At 44.6% G+C, this 24,544-nt stretch overlaps 1 protein-coding gene across 2 annotated transcripts in view; it reads left to right on the top strand.

Moving 5' to 3' along the window:
• The first annotated feature begins 427 nt into the window (after positions 1-427).
• Positions 428-24,544, top strand: part of RRAGC (Ras related GTP binding C) — a 231,910-nt gene continuing 207,793 nt past the window's right edge. The window contains exon 1 of one of the 2 annotated variants that reach the window (XM_069622673.1): positions 428-1,117. In XM_069622673.1, the coding sequence (XP_069478774.1) occupies positions 932-1,117 (186 nt within the window). In that variant the 5' untranslated portion in view covers positions 428-931. The remainder of the gene's footprint in view (positions 1,118-24,544) is intronic. The other variant, XM_069622672.1, reaches the window with a different exon arrangement.

The following is a 24,544-nucleotide window of genomic DNA, read 5'->3' as shown; positions in this document are numbered from 1 at the left end:
ATGCACGCCACCAGTGAAGACAAAAGGGCCAGGGTACCACTCAGGTGGTGATAGTACGCTCTATAAATATCCTTTAACATAATATAAAGCAATATAGACTTTAGAAAAAATCTGAAAAAAGAAAAGCATCACTACTAACAAGCATCCCATGTTTTTACTTGTTCAATATTTGTCTAATTTGTAGTTTCAATAAACTATCTTGAATCGCATTGTATATTTTAGTATACATTTACGACCAAAGAAAATGCAAGTGTAACAATGCTCTCGTGCGTTCCTAAAAGGATTGAGATATTTCAAAATGGTCGTTACTTTGCCTTGCTTCCGGTGTAGTCCGTTTTCTCTTTCCCTGGGCCAGTAGACTTGCTCAGCTGTGAGGTCAAAGGTCGGTACTCCCCTCCCTCCTCCATCATCCGCAGGCTCCCAGAGCAGCTTCTGCGAGTCAGGTGATTCATAGGCACATGATCTGCGACATGCCGAACCTGTTTGCCTACCCCGACGTCATATTCTTTGATCGACGTAAAAATCAAGCCAATCAGCTAAGCGTCCAGGCTCCCCGCAGCCAATTATCCGACAGACCAAGAGAAAGGGGCCGGTCAGGAGTTGGGTGGTAGGGAAGCTGAGCTGTGGGGTACCTAGGTTTTTGAATATTGGTGGGGGCGTTCTAGGTTGTGGGTGCAGGGAATGGGATCAATGTGCTAGTCCCGTTGGTTCTCTACCTGCAGCGTTGCGCACGGTACAGGGGCCGCGCTGTGCTAGGTCTGCGAGGTCCTCTGAGCTCTCTGGTCTAGGGTTTGCCAGGTCTATGCGCTCGAGTCACCCTGTCCGTGTATACCGCGGCTGCCCCATGACTGGCTGGCAGCAGCGGTAGTAGTCCACACATCGCCTCTTTTCTCGGTTTCCCCCGCAGGCACTGGATAGCCCAGGGGCGGAGATGTCTATCCAGTACGGGGACGACGAGCAGCTGCAGGGAAGCTATGGGGCACCGGACTCCTTCCCCAAGGACTTCGGCTACGGAGTGGAGGAGACGGATCTGGAGGAGAGCGAGGCGCCATCGGACAGCAAGCCGCGCATCCTGCTCATGGGGCTGCGTCGCAGCGGCAAGTCCTCCATCCAGAAGGTAAGCACCACAACAATGCATTGGGGCCATTCTAGAGCCTAGTAGGAACCTCTGCACCACGTTAATGTGCTCTACCCCCTGAATACGCCTTACTATACCCGGCCTGGGGTGTACGCACCTCTGGACCACCTCTCTGTGCTACCCATCCCAGAAGTGTACCTGTGCACCACCTTGCTGCGCTTCCCAGCGCTGAAGGCTTGTGTCTGCACCACTTTACGGTACTGTCTATCCCTGAAGTCCCTCTCTGTACTCTGGGGTCATCCTCCCCTTGCTGCCTTCTCCACCCAAAGGCGCCAGGGCCCCTCTGCAGCCTGCAGGACACCACTACACCCTATCCCCCGCCCCATTGTGCTCTAAATGCACCCGAGGTAGCCCCAAACCTGCCTGCATTTGAACATCAAAACCAGTGAGATGTATGCCCTACCCATAGCCACACAACTCTTCCCAATTGCACAAAGCCCCGCCAACATGTTACAGAAAGTAAAACAAAATGTTGAATATATGTGCTAATTAAATAAAACGACATTTTATGCAGCCAAAATTTGTGCCTCGTAGAGAGTTAAACTTTTGGGGCCTTTTCCATGCTATGCATTGCAAGGTTTCTACTATGGGAACCGATTCTTTTTTTAAATTTTTTTTTTTTTTTAACTATTATACACCGTCTTCCAGGCATACCTCACGCTTTGGGACTGTCAACATTGGTGATTTGCACCATCTGAAAGATTTCCAACATTACTTTGGTCCGTATCGGTGAAAACTGGGCTGTGCGAGTCAAGTAATTTAAAGCTAGAGAATCACGCATGCATTTTGTCCATCTTTCTCCCAATAGAGCGGTGAGTGGTAGCCTCTGTGGTGCAACACTGGGAGAGATTGTATTTCTTGACTCATTTGCGCAGTCTCCGCATCTGCTTGCCTATCTGTTATATGCACATAACACACTCATCTTTAGGTTTGACTTCATCAGATACAATGTTTCAACACACAAGTTGTTTCACCTTATAAATGGTCTTCCAGTCTGCACTCTGCGCAATCGCTTTACTCTTTATGTAGACTGGGTTGTTTCACCAAAGCCCCACTTTCCGCAGCACACGCGTTAGCCTTCCGTGGAAGTTCACCTCCTGGTCAGTGGTCATTGTGGGAATGTAAATTAGCTCAGACATGCTTTTTGGTCCAGAAAATGTTTTCTTATGGTACATTGCTGTTTATCATGTCTTTTTCAACCCTAGGCGGACCACTCTCAGGGTGCAGACAACCACATACGCGTTTACCCCCATGAGGGATCATCAGTGAGCAATAGTCTGACATCTTTCTGGTTGGGGGGGGGGGATAGCGGTACCAACCAAAACATTGATCGATATGCAAGAGGTTTCGTTGTGTGATTCTATATATCTGCTTTGGCCTCCCTCTTCTAGAACTTTTGAAGTGTGCTGACTGCCATCAAAGGGCTGGGAAGGCTTTCACTGGAGGTGGAAAAGCAACGTTTTGATTTTTGTGTGGTTTAAGGTGCCAAACACTGTTTATAATGAATATTGTGGTGAGGTCAGAATACTCTAAGGTAGGCCCTAATTACAGGGGTACCCCTAATCACGCTTACACCACATTAACGTTCACCCGTCTAGGGAATTAAGGCCAAGAGTATTGTGCAAGGATACCAAGTTTAATCTTTACATAACTGAGGATGGGGGGGCAAAGAACTCTGCTCCCTGAACAGCATCTTCTGTCCCTCTTGCATTCCAAGCTCCTCCAGACTGGAGCCAGGCAGGAGCTTATGTACTCTTAACTTGCTTTATTGGCATATTTGGATATGGGCATGGCTCCATTCAAAACGGTTCTCCTTCCATACAAGGGGTGCTGCAGTCTTCCTTCCTTCATGTTCATATTTCCATTTAGGACATATTGCTAGCCTATGCAAGAATACACTGTAGCTCCTGTTTTCATCATTTTGCTACATTATTAACATTTTAAATATAAAAACAATTTTCCTGTTGTGCTTTACATCTCCTCCAAAACCTTGTTTTCCATAATCTTGCATTGTGTGCCTGAGCCTTAGCCTGCCTGTGGTCTTTGACATACCGCGAACGGCTGCTGAGTTACGTGCTGGCCTGCCAGTGCTAGCGAACACCACAGTAATGTCTGTAGTCTATTTCTAGCGCAGACCGTGTTCCTTTTGGCAGAGCCTGCTTCTACCGTCCTTTGAGAAAAACTAAAATAGGGTTTAACATTTACCAATTTATTTAGCTAATAGTTATTTGCACTTTATATTTAAATAACTGCCTTCTGTTGGTGCCCACCCATGTCTGTGTGTCATTAAATTTGCATGAAAAAAAGCTTTCCTCTGTGTTCCTTCTCCCACCCCTCCGGTCTCTTTGTAGTGCCTAGAACCAGTCAAATGAAGTCTTGCCTAATTCTAAAGCGATTGGCAATGAAGGAAGGAGCTAGCTCCTTCCCACCAATACCACAACATGACCATCCATACCGGAAAAGCTTTTCGGAAACAATGGGCCTTTTTTGCTCTAACGATTTTCTGCCTGGCAAAGCAGACCATCTTATGTTCAACAGTAAAGTAGAAACTTTCTTGCAGGATAGTTGGTCTTAATTTTTCACAATAAATTGTATATTAGTCCAAGTAGATTTCTGATATTTGCAGGACAGACAAAGTCTGTTTCCCTTGGGCCGCCTATAGGTATTGGCGGTTGACCAATTAGTGTACATTTTCAGGCAGGTAGCTGGTTGAAAGGAATACAAGGTTAAACGGGACCCTGAAAGGAATGTCCACACTTCAGTAATAATAATAAAGGTATGTTTTGTATTCTTCATATATCATTGCCAGTAGGTCATATCTTATTTAACTCGATTGCCTAGGGTTCCATGTAGTAAAAGCTTGCTTCAAAGGTGAGGAGGGGCAATGCTGGGTGACTGGGTGAAGGGGCCCATGGGGGACCCTCGCATATGGAAACAAGGCACAATCACCACACACACTTATACAACAGACACAAGGTTGTATTCCCAAAAGCTAGGGTTTAATGCAAAGCAAAAAGTCAGTTGGCCAACTGGGTCCCACGCCCTGTGGCTTGTGTTTCCAGACCCCGGGGGACGCAAGAGTGAGAATCGTACAACAATTACATATATACAAAGCAAGCATCTTACAATAAGTGGTGACACATTCAATACCGCCCATAATGTATTTCCTTTGAATTGGGTTCGATGATTGACAATTGTGACGAGTATGACACCTTCAGACATTTATTTAGCAACAGTTTACAATGTCATGACCCTGCAGACACAATTCTTTGTTATAAGAACACACTGCTTCTGTTCTCCGCAAGCAAGCTGCGTGCAGGGGAGAGACACATTCCAGGCCTTGCTATCTCCTAGTTTCTATCGTGTACTGGGGGTCAACCCGCTCTTCAGGGCTTTACAGGGCTCAGGGAAGGGGGGCCGTAAAGGAGAGCATAATTCAAGCCATTAAATGTTTGTTTCTAACATTTCTACTGTATTAGCGAGACTAGCTGGCACCTGTGTAAACATTAAATGCCTTGCTGCTTACTTCAAAGGACTTGTGAGGGAGGAGTCCAGACATTTCTGTCTGGGTCGCTGCATTATGTTTCAACAAGTCTCTCGCGGCCTTGCTCTATGCATGAACAATAATGTACTAGTGGAGCAGAATACGTTTTCAGCAAAGCAGTTTTAACAGAAAGCAAGAGGCAAACGTTAGAAAACAAAATGGCGATTTCAAACACTTCAAAATGGCTGCACCTTAGTCTAGCTTATGGCTATGTATTTCTAATACTAAACACATGAGGCGAATTGGTCTTCGGCCAACAGAATACATTGCCTCTATCATTGAGGGGTGTCTACTTTTGCTGGACTGACAGTATCAACCGATGTGCTGGATTACCTCTGGATCCAGGTTTGCAGCAAGGCTCTGTGCTAGATGCTCCTAAAACGATTATCAGCAGTGCATATGACTAGGATTTGGTTACTTCGTGGTTCCTTGCTGTTATACGCCACCCAGTCTGCTTCTTACAGTTCCATTGTGAGAGTTGTACATTGTCGGGCTTTGCTCCTCAAAAGCAGTATTTTTATTTTTATTTATTTTTTGTTATTCCCCCCCCCAGCCAAAGATGCTGATTATGGTAGCCCCCCCCCTTTTTTTTCCCCTAATGACCCCAGTACACAATCTAGGTTTTCTCATCAGTGTAAACGCCCATGAAATCCTGTACTAATTTTGTTGAATCTGCCTGCTCCCCACACTCCCTCCTTTGAGTCCTTTGTCACCTCAGTACACCCTTGAAGAATGCTCTCTTCTTTGGTTTCCTCGTGTCTTGATAATGGAAACTTGCTTTGTTGAAATATCCAATCCTGCATTGGTAGCTGGGCCTGACTGAACTCGGTGAAGCATCTGACAGGTGTTTGACATTTAAATAATTTGTCCAATCTCATCTGGGTACTTGAATGGATGTATGTTTCACAGCACATCTAGTCAGTGTTTTTAGCATTATTCATCAGATTTTTCATTGCGCTTGTGCGCCCTCATTAGTGGAACTATTATTCCTTACAGTTCTCGTACATTAAGCTCTGTAAACTCTAGCTCCCTGTTTTGTCGCGTTTGTGTGGGTTACTCTTTCGATTTTTGGTTCCAACACTGTGGTTGAGTTTTCAAGCTGCAACTGACCATGTGCTCAGGTTCATGCCAAATGCCTGACTTGCTGACCTTTTTTTAAAAAGGAAGTAGGATACAACTTCCACCAGTGGCTTCTATGCTAGCACTCTATAACGTTTGTAAAATGGACATAGAAATATATTATCTGACTTAGCCTTGGTTGATTGACCCATGGAAGAGAATATGGAAGCCATTAAATACTTCAGGAATCTCTCGAACCATCGACTTGTTGCCCGGCGAGTAAATGGAAGCTACTCTGCCCCAGCGAATAAAGGATCCACCCAGGCTTAAGATTCCTCAGGCAAACAGGATTATTTATAAGAAACTCCAGACGGTTTGCCTTCAGGGTATATTCTAAAGATAAATGCGAAGGATTCTTTTCAAGCTTAAGTTTGGTGTATCAGGCACTTGTCTCCCTCTTTTCACCATTTTGTCATCGGAGAAACATCATTCTTTCTGATTGAATTGTAATTGTTGAAGTTATGTTCTTAATGTGCATGTGGGGGGAATGTTTCTACAACGTGTTTCCGAATAAGAAACTGTACTAGTCTTTCTAGTGGACTCTAAACAGTTTACTCAAATGTCACAGGTAAAGGGTTCTTGTCGAAAGATGCTAGCTGGGCATAGTCACCCGTCTCCCTGGCATGCACACATGCACCAAGTGTTAGGACTGATTTTCTATACTCTGGCCTGGTGGACAGATGTATAGAAGGCCAACCGAGTATTGTGACGGGGACAACTCTGGGAGCTGTTGCCAAACCACTTCAAGGTACCAAGGAGAGTGGTCTAGGCTTAGTCTCAAGAGGTGCTGAGCTTTTAAGGGGTCTACAATGAACACACACTGAAACAGTCAAGGAACACCCTTGGACAGACGGGTATAAAAATACTACTTTACTTGTGGCAAAATAACAGTAAAAAATGACTGCTAATAGGTAATATCACAAAATACTAATAATGGTTACACATACACAATCACTTCAGTAGGGGGAAATGCATCTAGAACCCCTAAAAAGGAAGGTACAGATTAGCACTACAGGTCCACAGAGATAACAATCCTAACTTCAGCAGTCCATCCATAAGATGTATGAGGCATTGTGCCAAAAGTTCAGCAAAGTTCTAAACGTTTTTGTGAAGCTGGAAAAAAATTAAGGTAGGGTGTCTGGGGTCCAATGAACAGTTCCAAGGGTTAGGGGACATGTTAATCTAACAAACGTGTCTCCAACAATTGTAAAAGGGAGATAGGGGCACAGGTAACTATCAGTACAACTCGCCCCCGCTCCAATTCTTCATAGGACTTGGCAGGTCTTCTGAAGAGGGCCAAGGTCGCTCACCCCGTCAGCCTCAGCCCTTGATTCCCCGGGGTTGCAGGTTCGATCAGTTCTCCAGTCTGTGACTAATGCGGGTGCAAGGTCTTCCAGTTGAAAAATGCAGCAGAATTCGATGCAGGGCCCCTCTCGGGACAGGACTGGACACGGGTAAGCAATTTCGGATGACCACCACCGATACACGGTGATGCAAAGGGATTCACTTGTCGTGGTTGGACTTCGCCTCCTATCTCGGGTGCCCTTGATGCTAGGACCACAACATTTGGCAGAGGCAAGTCTTGTTGCACAAGCTGAAGACCTCTCACCTCCAAGTTCCAGACCTCAATTCGGAACGGCAAGGTCTGCGGCACAGTAGCCCAAACGCAGTACTGGGCGGTCCCTATGCACTCTGAGCTGACGTTGAGAATGGATGTTCCTTCCACTCCAGAGGCTGCAGCTCCTTCGCAGGACTTCTGCTTTTGTCCTATATATAGAATATCTCCAGAAGTTGGTCGCCGGGCCTACTTCCAGCAGGTCTCCAGTTTCCTTGCTGGTCTTGCAGCTGGATGGGATTCTTGGCTCCTTCAGTTTCTTCTAGGATCTCTCTAGAGTGGGTGCAGGGGTCAGCTTCTTTTCCTGAAAGCCAGATAAGAGCCGACACTCCCACTAGCCCAATGACCGATCTAGCACAGACAAGCACACCCCACAGTAGTGGTCCATTGGGTGACTTTAATGTACCACTAGTGCAAGACTACATGGATATGGTAGGGACACAGAAGAGTCAGAGGAACGGCAGTTGAAATTGAGGACCATGTAGAGACCCCACAGCCATTTGTTATCAAGTAGAGGTATTCTTTGCAGGGGTGTCCTGAACATAGTATGTGCTATTCTGGAAGCCTGTAAATTAACCCTGCAGTAAATTGTGTGGCTGCATGTGCAGTTAGTATTTTTGGTTATCCACCAGTTCTATCAGTTTCTCTGCCTATTGTGTACCTGAAATGGGGTTCAAGTTAGCTTAGCAGATTGGATACATTTAGCTTGATAATGGCCATCTACGCGTGTTCACGTACCACTTCAGTAATACAGCAGTGTGACGTTGATTGTAAATGAAACCTGCAAGCTGTTATGCATGTGTGAAGCAGATGGCATAAGTGCCTGATGAACTTGCAAATAGTATGTTGCCCATGAAGTGTCACAGAAAGTTGACCAAAAGAGGCTTGCCTGCTGAAATCAATAATTGTCGCCAACAAAGCAGTGCCCAAGAAAATGTGACTAATTCAAGCTTGGTGGGAGTAGCTATACGCTGGAGGGGGTAGCAATGGGTGCACTGGAGAGAAGGTGTTTCATTAAAAAAAATGGTGTCCAAGTCTGTCTGGAACGAAACATTGAGTTTCACTGATTGGGTATGTGAAAGATTTTAGCAGTGAAGAGTTAGGGGGGAGTAAAGTGGTCAGGATGAGGGGGGCGTGGGGCTGCTCGGACATCTTTGGGTGTGGCCTTGGAGCCCTTTCTTTCAGAGATTGTGGTTTGAGTGTCATAGAAGACGTGATGGACATCTAATCGAAGTACCCTGATTGAGATTGTTACACTGCGCAGGGGCAGTACAGCAGACTAGTCTCTTGCAGAGTGTAATTATTTGGTGATCTTAGTTCCTAGTCCCTGTATAATTCAAGACATAAGAAAGCTGGTATTTCACGTTGTGCTAGTCTTGGTAAAATGCAATGTTTTATTTTTTTTTTCTCAATTAAAGAGCTGTGTTTCTGGACATCTGGTGTCTCTCTTACATGAGAAGATGCTAAGGCAGGGAATTCCATAGTTGGAGGAGCCAGCATGGATAATCTGATTCCTCCTGCTCTTTTTCTGTTGAAGTTATGAATATGGATTAGAGCAACATTACTGAAGTGGGTTGTCCTGGATTGCGTGTAATATTGGGAAGCCCATATGAAGCAGGCTGGTGGTTCCTCGGCAGTGGTGTCCCAGTTTAATCGGAGGGCTGTAAATATTTCTCAAATATGCGCGTGTTTCTGAATTTAGCTAGGGATCTCAAAGCAACCATGGACTGATTTCTTTCTTTTTGTAATAGTGTGTTGAAATGGTACGTTAAACCGCACGCTTTTTTAGAAAAATTTAGTAAGTACACAGCTGCATTCCCATGCACATTTTTCATGGTGCATTGCCCCACAATATATGCCAGTAAAACAAACATTTTCATATTGGCTGCACCTATACATGCCAGTATTGCCATATATGAACCTACTACTGTTTGCTTTGTGCATAATGGCAGTAATAATGATGTAAGAAAACGTGTCCAAGCTGGCTCTGACAATATATGCTAGTACCTGCACATAGGATAGCTACTCCTTTTGGCATTGGTGTTTAAAAATGGCACGCCACGATAAGAAAACATGCCCGGCACGTAATAACACTGTTTGCTTTATCATCGAGGCTCAGTAAAAAAATGGCTTGCCATAGTCCTGACTAACTACACAAAAATGCCATTCTAGACATGTAATAAATAACACTTCTCCCGCTGCTTGCTTTATTAATGATAAACTGGCTTTGAACAGGATTCACTGTCTGTACCACAATTATCCAGCCATGAAATGAATTCACTGGTGGCAGAGTGATCAATGCGAGAAAGACCTGGTGAAATCCTACTATGCAATGTGTTCACTCTGCGAAGAATGAATAGGACATTGAGTTTGTTTAAATGTGCAATGGGAGCTGCAGGCAGGCCAATGAGTTAATGTAACTAGGCTGTGTATTTATCACTAGCACAATGAAAAATAAGTTATGCAATGTATTTACTGATGACCAGTGTATTGATGTAGCTATTTTCTCACTTGTATCACACTGAATAGCACAGTGAATCCATCTAACTATGCAGTGGATTCTAACTGGTAGTACAATGAATAGAATATTTACTAGTCTAGCTATGTAACGGGTACACATGCACCTCTAATCACCTTAACCCAGAATAGGCCCACCTCCTAAGAAGCAAGTACACGTTTTGTCCAAAGTGCAAGTTTGTTGTGCAGGGCCGGGAGTCCAACTATGCCAAGTCTTACTGAACCACATGTTGATGTATACATTTTTGCAACAGTTAAAACACTCCCATCTATTTTTATTACAAACCACCCCTCACAAGTGATTGGTTAAAACCTATACAAAGAAATCCCATCTTCCTCCAATTCTCATTGGTGGTTGTTATCTAAGTGCCTTCTTCAGCACATGTGTGGAGCACCCTTTTTAAAAAAAAAAAAAAAAATTATTTTGAGTTTTATCCATGGTAGGTCATGACCTCATCATAGGTATACTTTCACATTGTAAGAGGATTCAATCCCGCACTACAGCTAAGTCAATGCCTAGTCTGGGATACTGAATGGAAACCCTTATTGATATATCTTTATGTCCAGTTCATGCGTTCTGGATGACTACCCCTATATAACACCCCTCTGTTGGAATCCCCCCTGACCCCACTGAGCCAAGAAGTAATTCTGTTTTACAAGTTAAAAGATTTATTTGATAATTTAAACAATATATATATATATATCACACTTTATAATAAATTAATAATTGAATATCACTTTATCTGATATGATAAAGATTAACAACGGAGAATCTGGCACTAGCACACTTCTTTATAATCACTAAGGAGTTGACATGAAATGGATAAGATAGCACACTGGTAAATAGGGACAGAAGAATAATGTGATAGAGAATGCTTTATAGAGTTCAAATGGATGCAATGTTGAATGAAATGCAGTACAGAAAATCACTTGATAGGATTTCACCAAAAGACAATGTAATCACTTTCTTGAACAATTCACCCCCCCCCCCCCCTTTTATGCAATGCAAGGAAATGGAAGGAAGGCACACAGTTCTCAGAAATGCACTGAAATGTGATTCAGTTCACCCCAGCAAGCTTATACTACAGAAGTTTACAACACAGGCCCAAAATGCTTTTATATGTGCTGGTAATGAAGTGAAAAATATGCTCAAATGCTTTTAATTGCCTCTAGAGGTTCAGGGTGAGTGGTATCTAGCTAATATTAGTCCAGGCTCACACTAGCAATAATTCAGGGATAGTTTTTATGAGGCAAACGATTTTTTTCAGAGAAAAGCAAAAGCAGCTATCTTTTTGCAAGTGGAGAAATTTTCAAATCGCGGCAAAATTCGCGAATGCGCCGGGCGCGATTACGGCAAAACTATAAGGGCTAGCAATATCGTTTTGGGGTCCTATGAAAGCCTACGATCTCAGCTTCCAGATGAAAGTTACTGCAAGTCTCTAAGACAAACGGTCGCGGAGATATGAGCGATTTTGTAAAGGTCGTTTTTCAGATTTGAAATTTTAAAGTTCAAAAAGACAAGTGACAGCTAGCAACTAGAAAATGACAGGTGACAGTTAGGAGGCAGTTCTACTTAGATTAAATAGATTGAATTATATTATTGTAACTAAGAGATTGGTTCTGCACAGTCTGCTAGGTACTCACACTATATTCTTGAATTAAATGGGCCTCATCACGGATCTGGTCAGGTTTTAGACTGGACTCTGGTCTGGTCTCTGCACTTCAGTGATCTGGGTCAGCTCTCTGGTTCTGCTAACAGTAGTCTGGGTCAGCTCTGCTCTCTCTCTGGGTACAGCACTGCTTCTGGATTCTGGAGATTGATGGATTTGAAGTCTCTAGTTTGTCTCTCTGGAGGTTTGATGGAGGTAAAGTGTGGATTTTCCCGGCAGAGATTCCCGCAGCAGATGGAAAAGAATGTCCCTATCTGTCCTGACTGTCTGTTTTTATGTGTTTTTGAAAGTGGGTGTGTATGCAGCATCACTAGACCCTACCCCTCTCCACTTGCCATTGGTCAAATTTCCATTTCTCACTTGATTGGGGAAGGAACTGTGAGTCAGAGCGATGTCATTTTATGGCTTGCAGAGAGGACACTCCCCTGTCAAATTGCACACAATCTATATTTGATAACAAAAGACATATTTGCACAGGTAAACATTGGTTTAAAATTACATGCACCCCTCACATATCACAGGAGGTATCCCCTGTTCAAACTTTGCTCTTCCTGGGGGCTTGCATTCAGAAATGGCACATATTTCACTTTTTAACTGATTTTGCAATATCGGACATTAACCCAACTTTACACACATGTGTGCAAGGAGTATGGCCATTGATTGATGAAGTGTCAGATTTTTAACATGCATACATTTAGAGTAATATCCTCTTTTCCGCTAAAACCCCCCTGAACATACCACCGGTTCTAAAAAAACCTCTTAAAATGTGGGCAGAAAAATCACAAGAATTATGGTATCATTTATAAAATGTTCACATGTCCGCTCTATGAATGATCCATCTTTTTAGAGTTATGTTCTGGCCCCAAAGGGGTGTGGTTTCCCCCCCAGCACAAAGTTGAATTTCTGTTTTTTCCAGTTCTGCCAAGCCAGCTTGCTCTCACAGGCAGTGCTCCTCCCCTTTCCTTCAGGAGGAAGCTACAATTACGATCCCCGCCAATAAAACATTTGCCTGAGTCAGGACAGGGCTTTGTTCAGAGCTCCTGTATTCTGTGGGGGCTCCCCTTAATTCAATTATCAGAGAGATGGCATATCCTTAGTGTGGCCAGCAAAAGGCAGATAGGCCTGGGAACACAGCTGTGACACAAGTTTCACTCCTGATGGGGGTAGTTGCCAGGCAAAATTGGAATCTCTTTAAGCCAGTTTTTAGCTACATGTCATTTCTGTTCCCCAGTTTCTGCATTCAAATAAAACTAAACATTTTTACATATGCAGCTAGAATGCTGATTCTAAGTTTAAACTATGACATTTAAACAATTGAAACCTATGTGACACTCAGAAATAGGTCACTCATTTCTTTTAAACATTTAGATTTTTTTAGTGTCTTTCAGTCCACATTTACTTAAACTGCTGAAATCCACAGCTCAGCCAGTCTTGTTATAAACCTTCAAGTCACTTCAGAATATAACTTTACATTGTATCCACCTCTCAGTAAGTCTTTCTTTGGCCTGTTTTGGGTTCATTTATTCAGTTTTATACAAAACGTAAAATCTGGTGTGGTTTTAAAATGCCGGCTTTTGGATAGTGGCGAGTACTGGTACTGCACCCATTTTTGGGATTTAAGAAATGAATTCCCCACAATTCTAGGTGGCTTTTGGCAATCAGCATTGCCATTCCCAATGGTTTCAGACTACTGTGCGGGTAGTCCAATGGTGGTTTTAGGCCGTGCCCTTCTGTGCCCATAACGTCGGCAAAGATGGGTGGTAGCCTATTCTTCCTGCATTTCCCTGTGCATTTTCTGGGAAGCTCTGGCCATCATGATGTTTTCAACGCCAGTACTGCAGTTTTTGAGGTAGGGCTCGGATGCATGGGTAAACATCCCACAACATACAAACCTAATTAATTACAAGTCCCAGCTGGTCTGAGACCTTTTAATCCTAAATTTAATTAGCACATGGTTTGCCCGTATACTTCAAACGACATGAGAGAAGGCAGAATAAACCGGTTCCCTTGAACTGTCGATAACCCCTGCTTACTGTAGTCCTAGGCAAATTCTAATCGAACGTCTACCAATTCAGCGCACACCTCACATCATGAAAACAATCGAAGCACAGCGGATATCGGTCAACCCTGGCCTTGGGTGTCCTTCGCTCCATGTTTATTGTTGGTCAAAAGCAAATGTTTGGACGCCTCTGCAAGCTTCCATGCACTTAAAAAATTTTACAAAAAAAAAATTACATCTGCCTTTGCGATATTACCAGGCCATAAAAACCCTGCCCGGTTAGTTAGCTGTCCATCTGCTAAGGTTGTAGTTGCTCATTTACCCTTCCTCCGACTTCTGAAACTCTGCAAAACAAGTTTCTCCAAGTCACTTAAAATGCACCTTGCGAAACCCTGACTGCTGAGTTTCATCAATTTTTATAAAAATAGCCCATGACATGTATATTTATAAATTCGCTGTTTATCGGTGTGCATGCATGTTTAATAACTGTCATGATTTCTTCACAGTGGGTTCTCTATGACCAGTCCCCTTCCTTGCAAACGATTGTTGCCCAGCTTCTAGGCACTTGATAGCACACCATATCTGGATCGTGTTTATATTTCATTTGGCGATTTTGACATGTATCTTGCTAGGTGTGTGCAAATCCGATATGTATCCATCTTGAAAACAAAGTAACACTTAATGTGAAGTGTTATTTGAACTACACTGGCTACATATGAAATTGCAACATCCCACCCCTTTCGCCACCCTCACCCCCAGTCACAAATATGGCGCGCGCAAAATGAAACCCTCTTTTTCATTGGGACCTCGCCTGGCCACCCCAACACTTCTGTCCCAATGAATGGAACTAAGATTAATCCAACTATGCAGTGCATTCCAAATGGTAGCACTTTTTTATGTTATTTTTTAGAATGAGTAAAAAGATTAAACAGTCAAATATGTGTATTTTGGGGAAATTATTTTCTCCATCAAATAGTACATAGATAACACAACAATGAATTCATGGGCCGATACATAATCTAAAGAACTCACCTGGACAGCATAACATCAAGAATTATTAAAAACAATAGGGAAAACATCTTCAATGCCCCTCTCCAAAAGGCCCAAGTAAAAAGTTTCGAATTTGCCATAAACAGAGGGCTGGTCTCCATTAATTTAAAATTCAGCTTTTTTAGAATTACCTTGATAGTTCTTCATCTAATATGCTGATATGCCAGACGAAACATTACAAAATGCCAAAAATCTTTATTAGATTGGGAAGGTTTATGCCCATTTGACCGGAGAGGGCAGGTGCCCTCTCTCCCTCTAACGCGCACTGCAGGAGCAGCGTGAAATCGGCCTCCCTGAAACCATAGCTTCCATGGAGCATCAGCTTCAATATTCCCGAGTGCAATTAAAACAATTGCTGCACTCAACCTGTTCTTTTCTCCAAGGTAGGATTAAAATGTACCTTTGCCCAAAGCCACAGAGCAGCTGAGCCATTTCTATCGACCGCAACACATTCTCAAGATGGCCGGCGGTACAACGGCATTCAACTTGTTCATATCTGTCGCCTAGTAACAGGCATCTAAATATCCAATAGTCTCCGCCGGCTGGCGGAAGCCGGCCCCCCCGACCAAGGAAATGCGCCACGCTATTTCTGATCCCCTCCAGCGTTGCAGTAAGTCACATTACTTTTATTTCAAAGGCATTGCATTACTTTCACCGATCCCTCAACCTACCTCTACTCATTCGGGCCAACCAGACCCATAGACATTGCAGTCTCGCTGCATCCCAGTATCCAGTCATCGCGAGCAGTGCCTCCCACATAGACTCGCTACACAATGAATGAGGCCACCTCTTCTAACACGGTCTCCGCTACTCTATTATGCAATACATTTATGGACCTAATGTGCTCGCAATATCTATCCTGACCATTCCTTTCCTCTATTACTGTAATCTAGTTCCAGTCAAGTCACCTGTCAGTAAGTTTGCAGTTTATGCACCATCCACAAGCAGTTTGTACCTGCTCTATTGCTATGTCTCACTGTATGTTTTATTCCAATTGCAGATGTCAGCAACCTAACTGTGCAGCCTCCATCGGCTCGCCACATATTATATGCTCCTACCTTGTCTAATATCCGAGACGTATGCCAGATGCTTTATACTAGCCTTTACATTACCCTTATCATATTTGTTGTTGGATAATCTTATCCTGCCGAATTGCTGCTCTTTAGCATTGTATAACTGTTGTCGACTAGCTGTTATTACCACCACAATTTGCTAATCTGTTTTATGCTCAAACCATACTGCCTACATACCGTTGTACTGACTTATTTCAGGATACTCTTGTTGAGCTCTACACACGCCTACTGGTGTTTATCTGCTAGACATTGTAACTTGAGAAAAATGCTTAGTTATATCTTATATATTCCATAGTACTATTTGCCCCTACTGTAGCTTGCTATAATCAATGTACATTGATAACTGCCTCACCCATAGCATTGCCACTGCCCACTTGTATTGACTACTAGTCTGCCTGCTGCCAACTTCTGTTCACCATCTTACTGCAGTAAGTCTGCACCAACTACTGTTCTTGGATGTGCGACATCACACGTACCCTAGCCCCAGTCCACCTAGTCGTATATACATGCTTACTTTAACCTTCATGGACATCCTAAGGATACTCCCCACCTTGCCTTTGCCGACAGTGGCATCTCATGTACCCGACACTGTGGCAAATACTGTGAGTAGTGACACCAAGCCTTGGCTCAGTATACCCAGCATCTCCTTATGTAGCAGATTACCTCCCTTTTGACAGCATCCCAACTATATTTTTACCCTCCTTCTACCAGGATGTATCTAAACTTAACAAAACTACCCGGACTACGCCTAGGCACTCCCACACACTCTCTCTTACTCAATGGATTAAGCTTTTCATCACAAGACCTATGTCAAATCAACCATGCCCTACTAAAATAAGGAACTCTAGACCAGGCTATAGATTTACTTATCGACCAATCTCAAAAGCACACTTGGTACCAAATCTGATCCTAACCAACTGTGCCGTACAATAACCCAGAACTTTAGGCTAGGTTCCAGACTTGGGCAAACTTACCTCCTAGTCTCTATTCGCAATACCCAATTAACCTTAAATCTTTGTCCACTAGGAGAAAATCTTTAAGCGCCTCTTATAAGATCGCATTAAACAACCCTTCTCGTTCTACCAACATCAAAATGGCGCACATCGAATCTAACGTCACTAACGCGCTGATCAAAGGAGCACTCGTCAACGCCAGATCACTGACTGCACACATGTTAGATATTGCTGAACTTATCTCCAATCAGCAAGACTCCATTACGGAGACCTGGCTACATACTGCAGCCAGACCCTACAAATCTATCTCTAGCCATTCCAGAGAAAGTAGCCATTCCAGAGAACTATACTATCACCAGACTTGATGGAGAATCCTCTGAAGGTGGCGGAGTTGCTTTTGTATCCAAGATTCACCTCTGCCTGAGACCCTTACTCCTCTATACTTTCCCATCTGCAGAACTATTATCCCTGAGGCTCCCGCTCTCACCTTCACGCACCCTAAAAATCCACCTTGTGTACAGACCTCAGAGTCCAATATCGAAGATATTTCACAACTCCATTCTACCAATACTAAACCAGGCTCACACATTTTATTACTTGGCGATTTCAATCTAGGCTTCCGAGATGCAAACGATGACACAGCCACTACCGAAGCCAACTCGATCGCAGAACTAGGCTTTTCTGATCGCATTACTAAACCTACTCACAATAAGGGTAGAATCCTAGATTGGATTGCCGACCTTTAATTGTGACAAACATCCTCACCAACATACCATGTGCATGGACAGACCGCCGCTTTGTCTCTTCCATCCATCAGTCCAGCATTATCAAACTTGCCTATGGCCATGGCACTAACCAGAAGCAAAAACAATATCCCGACTGAGAAACTACTACCCCTCCTACTACCTATCCTTACCTACCCCACCACTAATCCCGACCCCCCTCTACATTTGTAAATTTATATAATTCAACACTTAGCTAAGCCTTGGATAATATATCGCCACTGAAACTACGTACAGCTAAGCCTCAAGCTCACCTTAAATCATGGTTCACACCAAACCTTAAAACTCTATGCAATAATAAGAGCAGAAACAGCTTGAAAAAAACATCCTTCAGTCCCCAATAAAGATTTATTCACTAAAGCTGCTATCGTCCAATCCAAAAGTGACACATAACAGAATTACTAATGCCAAATTCACCATCCTTGGAGAGCTTGAGCCGCCTGTGATGCTGGAAATGCATCGGAGGGACAGGGCCTCCGTATCCTTGTCCTTTACTGCTTTTTATCATGTGTTCTGTCGTGTTTTCCACGCAGGAGTTCATGTGGGACTACTGGCGGTGCAGCTCTCTTTTGGTTTGGTGAACGGACCTGTGGGATTGGCACCCATGGTTGGGGGGTACAACCCTGTGCCCCTAGTTTGTTTTTGGGCACCTGTGGGTGGCCCCAGAGCAGGGTATGGGCTGGTGGCAGCTCCATGCTGAAATCGACAGGTGTGCGGAGTATCCTCCATTTTGGGATACCCCGGCCCTGCCATTGGGATCAGTTGATTCCTGATGGAAAACAAGATGGCCCCTGTGGCCTCTTGATTTCTATTACCCATTACCTTGTTTTCCCAAAGTCCTGGGAAGCCCTGACCCTGAATGGCTGTTGGATGGAAGTGCCATATATGGTGTTGTGAAGGCCCGGCCAGACTAGCTGGAGCCTTCCCAGTGATGTATGTTGTGGGTACCTCCTGTGGGTGGGACCCGGGTGAATAGAGTGTGTGACGAATATGCATTCTGTGTTGTGGATTTCTAGTATCTGGTGGTTGACACAATGACTAAGACAGCCCTGCCCGAAACCGGTATGAATGCAGCTTGGAGTGATGAATGGTTCGGTACTTGTCCCAATAGACATAACTTGTTGTGAGTGTCTGGAGAGAAGTGAATGGCCTGAATACCTCGTGTACCTGATTGGCTGCCTGCGTGCATGAATGCCCGTAGTCGTGATTGGATGCTTGAGTGTGACCCAGCGGAATGAATGGGAGATCAACAGTATATCTGGGGACCAGTGTGTTCAGAAGCTGAAGTCCACTACGACGAGTAACTGGAGTAACTGACGCTTGAACTTGAAGCCCTGCGGGACGAGAAGAATTGCTGTTGCTCTCCTTCACAATCTGAAAGCTGTTGTGCCTCCAAGGACTGATCCAGAGAGCACCTGGTAAGGCGCCCTCTTCCCGAGCTACGAGGGACCATCGTGCACAGCTGATCTTTGCCAAAGCTCCCTGGAAGGTAGACCTACGACAGGCTGCCGACCCGATACGGGGACAGCTGCGGATCTCCAAGGAGAAGTACTCGGACTGTTGTCCGCCACTGTTGAAGGCCGCTGACCGGAGCCGCCGTGCTCCCGTTTGCCTAAGAACTTCAATTGATCATCGGACGCTCTCGTCTGCATCGTCACCCGCTTGTCTCCCGCTGGAGAAGGCCCGACCGGCGACGCGCCGAGGAGCATCCACCGGTGGGTTTCCCGCCACCTAAAGACCACAGACGCCGACGACTCGCCGCCCTTGCTGGGTCACAGTTCTTCATCTCTTTGCGGTCCAGAACTATCGTCACCGAGGTGCCCCACACGCCTCGTCCTTGCAGGACGCCAACATCGACGAGCACCGCTAGGAACGAAGCTGCCACTTCCCTGCCGTAGTTCAACCTGTTCACCGTCGGACGTTCGACCTGTGGCTCCTGCTTTAAAGGGAGGGCACTCAAGAAGGGCCGTCGTTTCCTCGACACCTCTCGACGATCCGTGGCTCCTGCCTTAAAGGGAGTCATTCAAGAAGGATCGGTCGACGCATCGTCTAACTCTATTCCACCAGGTACATTGGGGCCGGGGGGTAAAACCTTAATAGGAGGAAGTAAGACTATTGAACATTATATGGACTGGGCTTGTGCTATATATCTTTATTTACGGGTTGTCCAGGTGGGGGTGGGGGGGGGGGGGGGGGATCTCCACACAGAACTGTGCCTCGTGGTAGGGGTCAGTATTCTGCCTACTGTTTCCACCATCTTGCGTTCCTTCCGATCTCTATTGCTGGTTACTGATCTGTGTGACATTTTAACCGTACGATAACATTGGTGGTACTACTTTAGAATTGTGTATATATTTATCATTATTGACTTCCGAATACAAAGTGCGTTATTGTGATCGTGTACATACCTTTTGAATATTAATTATATAAAGACTGTGTTTTCAGTAATAGTGTGTGGACATTCCTTTGTGGGGGTTCGGGGACTACACACTACTTAAGAACCAGCCTGCATCACCTCCTGAGAAGCTATGCCTTGATTGCTCGACCACGTACCAATAATAGAGAATCTTGTCTGGGGTCCTCTGTGCCTCTCCTCTACCATATACAGAGCGGAAATAGACACCCCCTACCAGTTTTTTATTTAAAAAATAGCACTTACCGAGATGCAGCTTTTCTGCCTGTAGTCTCTGTCCTCCGAGTCCCGGCACCAATGAAGGAAAAGCCACCCAGTGGTAGCTTTTGTTTACTACAGCTGGCTGGTGCCGCAAAAGCCAAAGCAAGCACAGCGACGGGCATCCATTTCACAAAATGGATGCCCCCATGTGCTTCACTTTTTGAGCTTCATTTTCTCAATTTTACATAGGGACTTTATTGCCCATATTTTTTTGCAATAACATTTTTTGCACGAACCATTCCTTTAAATCTGTACCCGGGCTTCTACCAGGAGCCAATGGAGAGATTACTCCTGCTCTGGCTGGCAAGTGGGTAACCACACACTGCTGCGCTTTGTAGCACCTGCAGGCACTGCATAAGAAAGGCAGACTGTGCCAGGTAACAGCATTACAATAATCCAAACTCTTATTACACAAGCTGCCACTTCTTGAGCATGAAATGTATCTGCAATAAACGGGAGGACTTTCTTTAGCTCGGGGACCCCCCAAAAATGCCAAATGGACAGTATGTATGATATGATGGGTTATTTATAACATGCTTAATACCCAGAGGTTTCTAAGCGCGGACCCGGGGATCGAACCTGTGTTGCTTCTTGTCTTGCTTCCAAGGCAAGCACGTTGCCGCTGAGCTATCCTCCCGGGCTGTCACCACTATTGCGTGCTGTCACCACACCCTACTCGCAGTATAGTCTCTGGGCTGCTCCACCTGCTCCCATCAGTCGCTGGTCTCCCTCATACCACTCCTACCCAGTCCCTGGGCTCTCCACACCCATCACACACCATGGGCTTTCCCCATTCTGCTCCCACCGCTATCCCATGGTTCCCGCCCATCCTGCTCCCATCGCAGTCCCTGGGCTACCCCCATCCCGTTCCCAACACAGGCCGAGGGCCAGTGGCAGCTGGTGAACTTAGTGGAAGGGCATAACGATTTCCCCCTAAAATGCCTAAGTGACCGAGCGCAGTGAGGGAGCCTGACCCAATCAAGGGAGGATGGGGCGGGGGGAGGGAGGGGTCTCCCCCTGTGATTATTTTTTTTAAATAATTGGTTAAAATGGTGCAATGTAGAGCATAGTTTAAAAAAAGAAATGGGTAAATAGTCAAACAGTTTGCAATTGGTGCTGGAGGGCCCTAGGGCAGACATGACATTTTTTACTGGACATCTATGATGGATGTTCAGTAAAAAAAAATACCATCCCTGGCCCCCACTGGGCCTAACGCAATCAACATGATTGTGTATGCGCAAGGCATTAGGGTGCCAAGGGGGAAAGCATGGTATTTTTGACTGGATATCTATGATCGAAATCCAGTTAAAAAAAAAAAAAATGCCCTCCCTGTTCTCTGGGCTCCACAGTGCCTCAGAAGGGAGAGCTGATTTTGACCGGTGGGTAGGGGGATTGTGCGACAAACGCATTTAGGCATTTTTAAAATGACTTTGTTGTCCAACCCTTGCCAAAATCGGCTCAACGGACCAAAACAAACTTAACACATATACACGTTCATACAGCAATCACTTTATCATTCACACAAACATCCATCACCCTAGTCACTCATAACATAAGCATACATGCATCCATACACGTTTAAATTTTAAAAAATGAACATAAACTTACCTTCTGCAGGTGCCTGTGCGTGGGTGCTTAAACACTGCGCTCCAGGCTGTTCTGCTCGTATACACGAGGAGGCGCAGGAGCTCCCCCTCGCACATACATGCATGCAGCGCCCCAGCCAGCATTTCCAATGAGCTATGCAATGCTGGTGAAGCAAAATGCCCCGGCCTTGCATGGCTCAGTGAGCATGTGCGGCTGGGGCACTGAACAGAACTGTCAAAGGGAAATGGTGTTTCCCTTTGACAGTTCAGCTAGCCCAGGAGCACTCCCTCAGCTGGAAAAATCAGTTGAGGGAGTGCTCATTGTTTAACTTTGCTGTCTCCTTAGCTCCTCCATAATGGGTGAGGGGGGGCCACTAGGTAGGTGCCCCCTTACCATTATGAAAGAGCCACCAGGCTCGGACTCGCCTATAGGGCAATGCATGTATCAAAAATGCAAAATGCTAGTGGGGCCATTTAAAATGGGCCACCTTTTTGACCAATGTGGGCCAGTTTGATGAGTTACTTCACTATGCAGTTAGATTTTGACCATTGTTGCTGAATATTCTTTAAATATCACAATTTACTAACATTTTAACACAAAGCGCCCCCATGGGTACTATTCAAACAGTCTGTGACTAAAGGAATGACTATCCATTTACAACTGCAGGCCACTTTTTCATTGGTGCCCGAGATAGTTTCATGCTTCTGCTCGACCATGTAAGCAGCTCCTGTTTCTTCCACTATTAAAGAAAAAAAATATATATATATATAATTAGATTTCATGATAGCCTCTCATGGCTCCCCTGGGATGCGGCCGCAGCCCCCTACAGGGCTTTGCCCCACAGTTTGAATACCGCTGCTTTAGCTGTTTGAGCTATACACTGAGTTATCTTGCACCTCCATAGACCGGGATTCCGAAAGCTTTACACCTTTATACCTAAATTACGAACTGGCTTAGGTAATGGGCCCAATGATGCGGGCCAAAAAGCATCGGACCATCCTTCAGCAGCCCCTGACTCTAAAGCCAAACAAATATCAATGCTTCAATCTAAAATTGAATAGAACAAACTCGGCATCGCCACTGAACCCACCCTACTCGAGCCCAAACAGGCAATTGCCAAACCTTGCAGCCTATTCAAATTTACTCTTCTGTCCATTCAAGACATGGAAGAAATACTAAGCCTCAAAACATCACTATGTCGGGGTAATGATATTTGCTCGGCATATGTCAGAGGCAGCAAAATAACTTTTTTCCAGCTATCACCACATTAATAAAAGCCTCATTTGAAACTAGCACGGTCCCTACCAACTTGAAAGACGCTTGGGTCCTCCCACTGCTAAAAAAAAAAAAACACACCTTGACCCTGACAACCCCACGAACTACAGACCCATCACCACTGTGCCATTTATTTTGCTGCAAATTCTAGACAAGGCTGTGTATTTACAAATACAAGCACATCTAGAAACTAATAAAACTCTGGGCCTGCGGCAATCTGCGTTCAGACCTAGACACGGCACAGAAACTGCACTATTAAACATAAAAACTCAAATAGATGATCAAAAAGATAAAGGCAATATATCACTCCGTCTGCTGCCAGATTTATCTGCCGCCTTCGACCTTGTCAAACATGAGGTCTTGTGTAACCACTTGACCTTTTCAGCCTACTTTGACAAGCTACAGCCTGGATACTATCCTTCCTTGAAAACAGAACAATGAGATGCTTCTCGCCTATAGCGTCAGCTGATCAGCACCAGTGACGTGAGAGTACCACAAGGATCCTGCGTTTCGCCGACACTGTACAATATTTTCACTAAGCCTCTGTTTGACGATCTTGACCTCTTGGGTGTCACCTACACTAACTATGCAGATGACACCCAAGTCCTCATGCCTATCTTTGGGAATTATGGCCTGGATATGAAACTACTAAACAAAATATACCTCATCATTCAGGCCTGAATGGCCATACATGGTCTTTGCCTTAATGATGAGAAGACCAAATTACTTTCACTGGCCCCCAAGCCAAATTAAACAACTTGACTAGATACAACTCCTTTAACATAGACCGCATTAATATCCCAGTCTCTAAGGAAGTCAAAACACTAGACTTCTATCTTGACTCATCCTTAACCCTGACTAAACAAGTGAATGCTACAGCCTAAATCTGCAAGCTTGTACATATTTGCAGACCCTTCCTTTCAACAGCAAGCTGCTCTACCCTCGCTAGTGTGCTCATTTTATCCAAATAGGATTATTGCAATGCCCTGTACTGAGCAACTAATAAGTGTAACCTAAACAAACTAGTATTGCAAAACAATGCGCTTAGATCTGCCTTCAATATTCCAAGATCCCATCACATTTCAGAAACTAGACGCAATGCCCACCGGCTCTGTCAAGAGCAGAATCTCCTTCAAAATTCTCATTCACCCACAAATGCCTGTCTAACTCGGCACCTAAATATCTGACATGTAAACTCACCAAAAGACAATCTGATCGACCAACCAGAGTCGCCCAACTACATGGTCTCAGAATCCTGAGATTTAACCTACAAAATTCAGGAGGCAGCAGCTTCCCTGTGCCCGCATCCAAACTATGGAACTCCCTAGCTATAATGTTGAGAGTCGAGCCTTCACTCTCCCAATTTAGGATAAATGTAAAAAAAAAAACGGTCTCACCACTCGGGAGACCTACTAAGCCTCCTCTACTTGGGGAGACTTGCCTACGCTTTGGCTCCTTCCTACTCTACTTACCTCTGTGCATATTTTCTTAATGCATCAACCTATAATCCCCATTGGTGGCACATTACCCATCGGCCTACCTTGTATT

Source organism: Ambystoma mexicanum, chromosome 11 (assembly GCF_040938575.1).
Source record: "Ambystoma mexicanum isolate Mex_15411 chromosome 11, UKY_AmexF1_1, whole genome shotgun sequence".
Classification (NCBI taxonomy): domain Eukaryota; kingdom Metazoa; phylum Chordata; class Amphibia; order Caudata; family Ambystomatidae; genus Ambystoma; species Ambystoma mexicanum.
This window is presented reverse-complemented; position numbering and strand designations above follow the sequence as displayed.